At 47.4% G+C, this 9,309-nt stretch overlaps 1 protein-coding gene across 1 annotated transcript; it reads right to left on the bottom strand.

The window, feature by feature from the left end:
- Positions 1–707: 707 nt before the first annotated feature.
- On the bottom strand, positions 708–6,778 carry LOC144094858 (uncharacterized). The gene is made up of 2 exons (XM_077628738.1): positions 6,521–6,778; positions 708–2,370 (listed from the first exon to the last, which is right to left on the bottom strand). The coding sequence occupies exon 2, from the start codon at positions 2,357–2,359 to the stop codon at positions 893–895; it is 1,467 nt and encodes a 488-aa protein (XP_077484864.1). The 5' UTR covers positions 2,360–2,370; positions 6,521–6,778; the 3' UTR covers positions 708–892.
- Positions 6,779–9,309: the final 2,531 nt, after the last annotated feature.

Below are 9,309 nucleotides of genomic sequence, written 5' to 3'. Positions count from 1 at the left end.
AGTTTTAATACCGTTAGCGCATCACCACATGAACTTGTTTATTTGCCGGAACGCCGTGGACAACTCCATGAGTTGGGCGAATGGTTAGAGCTATCACTACCAATTTGCCTACAAAATTTCTGCCCTCGTTCTTATTGCTTTACACGTAACAGCATATTTCGTCAGAAGCAATATCAATCAAATGATTCTTGCATTTGTTTGTGAAAGGGGTGCAAAAAATTTGCCATGCAGTAGGCAACACTTTCATTAATGCCCCATATTTATGCCAGAATGTGTCCTAAAATGCGACTACTCTTCCGGCTTGCCAAGGAAAATAACGGAATGTTCTGCAAGATATTTTAATGCATTTGACAATAGCTTAAAAACATTTTGTACTTCTGAGAATTTTCAAGTCAAAATATTTTACCCTATTTTAAATAATTAGCAGCACCCATTGTCACTGAACGGCTCAAGCTACCTCGGTGGCGCCACAGATGCAATGGCAGGCACCTTTATTGGGGCATTGGCAATACATTCTTTTCGTTGTTACCATCTGGTCACTCCGGCCCTTGGCGCTGAGGCCGGGAACGGACATTAGTGGCTAGCAATGACCACAGCATCCCAAATGGAAGCTACAATGTTTGAGGGACAAGGGAGTAAACTGGAAAAATGACCATCAAAACATCCAATAACAACACCCACCAAAACACTTGTTGAAACCAGCATGATACAATGCCACATTTTATTGCGTTGACACACATCAGTAAGCATATTTGCTCTCTCATAAGGCTGACGATGAAGAACATGTTACACACATCGTGATAACCATGCACACTCTCGATAATATCAGAGCACTTCACTGTCTACCAGATGTCTTCATGAGGCAACACATACACACGTACCGGGCAGTGCGCTAACAGGGATCTTTCCTCGCATAAAAATCCCACGCGGGAGAGTTGGCATTCCTCTCAAAAACACTCCCGAACACTTTTCCCTCGGTGTCCTCATCCTTAAAGAACGCGTTCGACTTCGAGTTTTGCGTTGTCCAGTCAGTGTCGCCCTTTTCTAGGCTCTCATCAGCGCGCACAACGTCCACATTAAAAGCCGCCGGCTTTTCGTCAACTGCCGCCGAGTCGCCAAAGGAGCGGTCGGCCGTTTGGCGATTGGAACAGTCGGACGACTCGCCTTCCGAGAATGAGTCGAGCAAGCCCCGATGCATCTCGCCCAGCGATTCGGACGATGCCCGATCGCTGGAGCAGACGTCGTTCCACGAAGACTGCACCGATGTCCTCTGCTCGGGCACCGAGAGGTCCTGGAAGGCTTCACGACTCACCTCCGGCAGCGGCTGAATGTGAACCTCCCGGGCGGTCGCCACTCGCGAAACGGCCCGCGTAGGCGTGTCGCCTTTCTTGCTGCGCGTCTTGTGACCCTGCGGAGACATGCACTCAGTGATCTCCTTGTTAATGGCACTGAAAGTCCGCGTGCAGGCACGCCGCAAGTTGCTGATGACAGGACCCAGAGAGAACTTGTGCCTCTCAGAGCAACGAGCCTGCCCAGAGGATGCCTTGTTGATGGGAAAGCAGCTCTGGGCGTCGCTCGACTTGCCGCCTGCCCTCTGGAAGGCGGACTTCAGTTTCCAGGATCCCGTACAAGAAACATTGGCGGACTTCGGGCGCTCCTCCTCGTTAGACTTGGCGCGTTCGTCGAATCCGGTGACACCGTCCTCATCGCTCGAATCGTCGAGTTCTTCAATGGACTCGGTCGACGAAGAGGTCGACCTGTCTGCTTTGCAGGCGTACTTATCCAAAACGACGGCGCTGATGCTGCAAGCCGCACGCTTGCCTGCTTGCTTGTTCTCAGGCTGGTTGTGAAGGGACACCGAGGAGCTTTCGGACTCAGTGACGTCCTCGACGTGCGATTCTCGTGGCGAGCTGCTGCCGCAGCCTCCCGACGTGCTCACGCTCACTGTTGGGGCGGTCGAGTCTTTATCTTCGCCGTTACTTTGAGTTGTTTCGGGGACGTCGCTCTCCGCTTCGCTTGACGGTTCCTCTTCTTCGCGAGAGCTTTCTGATTCGTGTGGTTCCGACGCTGCCTTGGGTACCATCGGCACGTGAAGTGCCCCGAGAAAGTGCGGCAACGCGATGGGTCTCTTCTCCTTGAAGTCGCAGTACCAACACTTCCATTTCACGGAGAAGCGCCTGGAAACTTCTTTGACGACCATCCACAACGCGACGACCATGAGAAATACACACTGGCACAGCACACAATAAATCTGCACGATGCTGCTGACGACATGGATCCACGAAATGCGGTACTGGCGCTGCGTGCTCTTGGCGGGAGGCCATGTCTCCCCGGCGTCGAGCGAAACGTCGCTGCTCATGGTCAGTTAGCCTACAGTAGGTGTGCAAATCAGAAACGAAATATTAGACTTCAATCATTTGCTGTGAGCAATAGGCGGTTAAGCTGAACTTGAAGCACTCCGGCGACCGCCACGTATTCATCACAAAGGTTCTAAGCGTCGCATCTGCCTGTATCAACAGAGTACCCAATTAGGATGATACAAATGTTAATTACACGAAAAAACGGAGCTTTTATAAGCCATTTACGGCAATAAAAGAAATAGAAGTGCCACCGCCATCGACCGTTTTTGCTAGCAAACTGCGGTGTCGTCAATAGATACATTTAGCATAGAGCGTGCCACGACAGCTACCGTTTACCGCCTACCACACACCGCCACGGCGCAAGCACAACGCCCCGAGGGCGCCAGATGGCGCCCCGTTCCCGTCAAAAGCGCGCCCCTTGCCCTTTTAAATCCAATTTTGTCGGAAATAAATACATATATTGCTGCCGAACAAATTCCATTGAATAGAATAAACTTTTCTCAAACAAAAATTACGCGAGGTTGTCCTCAGTGTCTTGAAGTTTATCGGGCGCTTATGGGTGGCAGTAGGTCGCTATCGGCTAAAACGCATATTATTATAATTGTCATGCCTATGAATAATTATCAAAATTATCATTACCTATTATTAATTTATCATGCCCCAGTCCAATCACACATTGACTGCTGCTACGTACTTTGGGCCACCACATATAAAACGAAACCAGAAAATTGTATCTCTTCATCAGAAAGTTATCAGGCTTATCGCAGGTGCTAGCTTTACTGGAAATACGGCTGATTTGGTTACCAAAGATGAAGTAATCTGCGCAAGTTTTTCTTGACTATTATCTACTAGACTACCTAGAATTTTCTTTGCCATTCGTTTGTAATTTTTTGCTTAATGTTGCAATGTTAAAGCCGAAGTAACTGTGTGTCCAAATCATATCCACTCAGAAGTGGGCACTCTAACGCACCAGAACAAGTTCCGGTAAACAAACACTTAGTATCTGATATTATCCGATATCTCTGATAGTTTCTGATATTATATCTGATTTTCTCAACTGATACGCACCTAGCCAGCTTATCGTTTGTAACCTCCCGAGACGTGATTTCGAACTGTACATCGTAAACAAATTTTTATAACCTCTAGCTATTGCAGTATGAACGCGCATTCTCCTGCTGTTTCCGCTATCATCGCCCCACCAGTGTGCCACACTTAAAATGTATTTTGTTCGACTCTGATGTGTTTTCTAAGTACTTTGTTCATAATTTCGGACGTTTGCTGTGCTCTGTACGAGAACCTTTTCTGCTTTTCTTTGCTCGTAATTGGTCGCCGGTCTGCTCGTGTGCGACCTGCCTCCGCGTTGTTTTGTCTTCTTTCTTTCACGTGGTTTTGATAAATGCCACAGGTATTTTCAAGCTTATTTTTTAGCTTTTGGCCGAATCTGAACATGTGCACACACATGGAAATGAAGTGGTCTGGTCGTCTTCTTCTAATTACTGGCTCTAGCCGCCGCGGGGCCTGAGTGGTTATGGCGCTCAGCTGCTGGCCCGAAAAACGCAGGTTCGATCCCAACCGTGGCGGTCGAATTTCGATGGAGGCGAAATTCTAGAGGCCCGTGTACTGTGCGATGGCAGTGCACGTTAAAGAACACCGGGTGGTCAAAATTATCCGGAGCCCTTCACTACGGCGTCCCTCTTAGCCTGAGTCATTTTGGAACGTTAAACCCCCATAAGCCATACACCAAACCATTACTGGCTCTAAACAACGACCGCGTGACTCAAAAGTAGTAGTCATAAATTATTTCACAGCAATGTTGTACACGGTTTTGACGTTTCTAAACAAACATGGGGGCTAATGATGGGACCACCTCCAAAGCGCTTCTCGAATCAATGGAAAAGCTTTTGAAAAGACGCACCGGTGTAAAGGTCGCGTGTAATCATACAGTGATTGAAAAAGCAGTGGCACAGAGGACGCGTGCGCCCTGCTTTTGTTAAAGCGGCAGATTTCATAAGAAGCCTTCCGCCCAGTGTTTGATAAGGCGCCGGTGAGTGTGACATGCCAGTGTTCGATGTTTTTCTCTTTCCCTGGGGTTAGTGCTTGCTCTATAAACACCCCCGTCGAAATTCTTCAAACATGAAGTGTTTCCAGAACAAAAAACGTAGCACAATATCATGTAACATAATAGCTAAGAGATTGGGAAATGGTTCAAATGGTGGAAAGAAGCTGGAGATGTAAGAAAGGTTAAAATTTAGAAAAAGGAGTTTACGATGCTTTATTTTTACTTTTGCATATTTTAGTCCTTTTCTCAAAAATGGCCCGAAACACACCGCTGAATTTAACAGTGTGAAAAGCAACTTATATGGTCGATGGGGTTTAACGTCCTGAAGCGACTGAGTGGTGGCCGCTCTGTAACAAATATGTGCTTTCTCGCACTGCTAATTTCAGGGGTGTGTTACAAGCCATTTCAGAGAAAAGGTTTAGGTTTATGGTGGTTTAACATCCCAAAGTGATAGAGGATATGAGGGACGCCGCCGCATTGGAGGGCTCCAGAAATTTAAACCACGTGGTGTTCTTTAACGTGCGCTGACATCGTACAGTACACGTGCCTCTAGAATTTCGCCACCATCGAAATTTGACCGCCGCGGCCGGGATCGAACCCGCGTCTTTCGGGTCAGCAGCACAGCGCCATAACCACTGAGCCACCGCGGCGGGTATTAGGGTACGAATATGCAAAATGAAAAGTAAAAGTCTAAAAATTGAAAGAAAACCACTTTTTGTCAAATTCCAACCTGTGCTTCAGCTGAAGCTTCTGCGCGTCATATCTGTCAAGTTTCATTAAAATATCTTGATTATACAATTGCTAAGAAATATTTTCTGAATACTACTTCTACAGCCACACCCCAGCTAAGCACATATTTAGAGAGAGCCTATTTAGAACATTTTTATTCCAGTAGCTACCTTTTTCCAGAACCTTTGTTTTTTTAGCTGATACATATTTGTGCTCAACAGCATACATCTTGCGGCGCTATGAGTGGCAGAGAATTTCGTTTTTAACTTTACGTGCTAGTAGATAGCAGAAAAAAAACAAATCTCTTCAAGAATTGCGGCTTTAGCCTAAGGGCTCCAGCTAAAGGCCATGGGATTTTGCGTGAATGGTGCGCGTACCCGAAAGCTTGCTAGCGCAGGACGGTACTCAGTCTACACAAGGCCGGTGAAGGAGTCTCGAAGAATAAAAAATCTACCCGGGGCACTTAGGTCTGCTGAGGTGCTATTAATGTAAAAGCATTAAGCTCTACGGCTGTTGCTGTTGGTGCGTTTGTGGTTTATGAGTTCATGTAACTTAGTTCGCGTTGCTCACCAACCCGCACGCCATTCGCAGCGCCACGGGTCAATGTCCATATATGAAGTATTGGTTATTCTCTACTTAACATCCATAGATGGCGGCGAGTGCTCGTACCACTAGCAGCGCAGTGGCGCAGCGGTCAAGCGATGTGCCACTGCGCTGGAAAGTGGCTGTCTCTGTCACAGCCACCCGTAGGGATTGTGCGAACCATGCTGCTCTTGCCGAGCAACTTCTCGCGCAGCTGGCACGACGCTCCTCCGAACTTAACCGAGCTTACCCGAGTTACTGCCGACTAACCGAGTAACTCGAGTAAGCTCGGGTAAATGTCCATACACTTCCTGTTAAAACTTTCTGTTAATGCCACGCAAGGGCAAAGTAATGCTAAAGCATTAAAAAAAACGGTGCATGATGACGTTTCCACGATTAATTCACAGGTGTACACTTCCTGCAGGCCTATGAACTTGTAGCCACTGTGTCTAATGCGTTGAACACACCACTCTAGCTATGTGACGCATTTTACTTCCTCCACCTAACCGCTGGTTTTCCAATTACGCGAGCGTTTTGTTGAGTCGACAGCGTTTATGACGTTAGGTTTACCAACTATAAAGCACAAAAAAGCCAGCATTTGTTTTTCACTTGTAACAAATCTCTGAAGCTATTATTGTTCCACGCAGACACTCCTATCGCTTGTGTGTCGCTTCTATCAGAACCTGGAATGCAACGGCGCGTGAAAGGGCCTGCTTTCAAATTTCCCGCGTGACGTAGGGCGGCGAACACTGCGACCAGCGTAGCGCAGCGATGGGCGTACGGTACTCACTGGCAACCTCTGGCTCATGACGAGATCGCGGCACCGCACTGCGCTCACATCGGGCGCCGTGGTATCCGCTGGAGATGCCTCGCCAGGGCATAGCAGGGCATAGCAGGCCTGGCGGTCCGGCTCCGTTCGAAGGCGGCGCGGACAGCTAGCCTCAGCCTTGATGACCTGCGCCCCGACCAGGCGGCCAAGAAAACCGTGGCTGCTGCCCACAGATTGCAGCGCGCGGTCGCAGGGCACCGTATCGTTGTCCTCTTTCACTACAGCCGCCCTTCTATCGCCGTAGTGTTGTTGTTGATATTGTTAGCCTCTCAAAAGATGGCACATACCCACACTGGGGGATCGGCCAAGAATCGGGTGGCTATTCACCTGAACGCAGTTAATAAAAAGGAAAAGCACGTGGGAGCGCAACACCGGTGGATTCTTCCTTATGAACAGAAAAGGGATGAGAGTTTTGATTTCAAAATTATAAGAATAATAATAAAGAGAGGGATTAAATAATAATGAATAAATCAAAATGTAATAATTGATAGAAAAGAAAATTTTGGAACACTTAGCAAGGCAGTCGGTGAGATTCTATCAGGAAATTTAGAACAGCGGTACAAACAGATCTGTGGCTGAACCCAAATGTGGTGGCGCCAAATGATAGCAAGAGCGGGCTGCTCAAACTAAGGCCGAAATGCTGCAAGGGCTCCTCCAGCAACCTTTTTCTCAGAGAGTTGAATCGGCGACAATACAGCAAAAATGTTCTATAGATTAAGGTTCACGGCAAAATGCACAAAGGGGAGAGAGCGCCAAACCCGACTTGTGTACATAGAAATTTAGAGGGGGGGGGGGGGGGGGGGGTGCGGCAGCGCAGCGTCGTCAGTGATGCTTCAAGCTGCCGAGAGCAACAAATTTTCTTGTTGCAGTAATATTTAAGGTGCCCATAATCCGCCGATGTTAAAAGTGTTGTGTCTTGCGTACTTAAAAACGCACGTCGCCGAAATCTAGATGCTGTAATATAGGCTGTAGCCGGGATGATTGGCAACACGGCGTTCGGTTCCTTGATTTTTAGCAACGAAAAAAAGGGCCTTGACATATAATTAATTTATTCACTAAAACCAAAGCTCGGCCTTGATGAACGACGTAGTGAAGGCCCACAAATTAGTGCCGGTTGGGATCGCTGCAGGTGGTGACTTAGGTGCAATGACCCAAGCTGCTACGCCGTTTTTAGAAGGCTAAGATGAGAGTGAGTTGGTATGCATTGGCTTGTTCTTTTGCCTTCTCTGTCATTGTTCTTTAGCGCTGTTGTTCTCCAGCAGCGCTATAGTGTCCTGCCGATAAGTGCGGAAACAGTCTGCCCAGTTTAGTAGGCACCGGCAGAAGCGCCACAGGTTCGACCTAAAAAAATGAGATCGATATAGAGTTTAAAGTGTAATCAAAGAGCTCAACCTTAGCGTTGCCGTTTTCAAACATTCTACGCGAAGCTCCAGCTGTCACTTCAAATCTTGAAGGTGGCATGATAATGAGGATTTACGCTTTCTGTAGTGAGAGAGAGAGAGAGAGAGAAAACCTTTAATGAAAAAGCAGAGAATTTACCCGACATTTAAAAATCGTTGGCATGCTACTCTACGTGAGGAAAAGAACTTGGGAGATAAAGACGGAAGGAGAGTGGTGCGGGAAAGGTTTAGTTAAGGAAATAAAAAAGGGGGGAGAACATAAAATCCGGTCATTAAATGCCTACTAAGGTGCATCGGCGAGAAATGATGTAACATATAACATATTCCCCTCTGTAATGCCTCTGACCCTCACGGTAAACGAAATAAATATATAAATATGAAAATATGAATTGCATAGCCTGATAAATAGGCTAACAAACTTCACTGCGACACGAATACATGAGGGAAACATGCTAGATGAAATCAGAACTTGTCGAGATGTTCAATTTACTTAAAATACGCAAACAAAAACTTCATTGCATGTCTCTGTTGCCCAGGGCAGGCTAAGGGACATAAAACACTGTCCAGTGTTAGAAGCGCTCGGGAGAGCTCTTCCATCCACTGGTCACAGTACGCACGCTCGTCAGCGTATGCAAGGCACTCAGGCCGGATATGTTTCATAGATTCGATCGAGCCGCAGTAGTCACAAAGCGGACTGCTCATTTGACTGAAACGGTATCGCAAGCCGTTGGTAAACGCAGCATTCGGGCGAAGTCGGTGATAAAGTGTTTCCAGGCGGTGAGGAATTCTGGGTGGGAGTCTTCATCTGAGATGTGGGTCGACTGAGATGTGGGTCGAATGTATCTCTGATGTTGGTGGCCTTTACGGACCTCTTGATCTGCTTTTTCATTGGCCAAAATGCCATAGTGTGCTGGTACCCACTGAAATGCTATGCAGTGGCCTGCGGCAATAGCCAAATGATGTAGATAACCGATGTCAGAGGAAACGAGCTGGTGGTTGCTTTCCTTCAACAGGTTGGACAGGATATGCAGAGATGCTTTGGAGTCGCTGATGATAACCCATCGGTCGGGGTTTGACGCAGCGTATACTAAACAGCTTCTTTAATGCCGCGAACCTCCGCTGTCGTAGAGGATGTCTTCCGTTGCAGCCGGTAAGAAAGAATATGGCTTGTTGAGGGCACATAAATGGCGCAGGAAGGAATTTTTTGAGTAGTTGAACCGTCGGCGAAGATGTGTGTATGCTGCGTATATTACTCGGTTAAGAAGGCGAGAGTAGCTTGTAAAAGCGCTGCCTGTGGCATGCGGCTCTTTGCATGCACACTTGGAAGAAACTTCTTCACCTTTAGAGGGA

The sequence above is a fragment of the Amblyomma americanum genome, chromosome 6 (genome assembly GCF_052857255.1).
Source record: "Amblyomma americanum isolate KBUSLIRL-KWMA chromosome 6, ASM5285725v1, whole genome shotgun sequence".
Taxonomy (NCBI): domain Eukaryota; kingdom Metazoa; phylum Arthropoda; class Arachnida; order Ixodida; family Ixodidae; genus Amblyomma; species Amblyomma americanum.
Note: the sequence above shows the minus strand (reverse complement) of the source record. Positions and strands in the feature narration are given on the sequence as shown.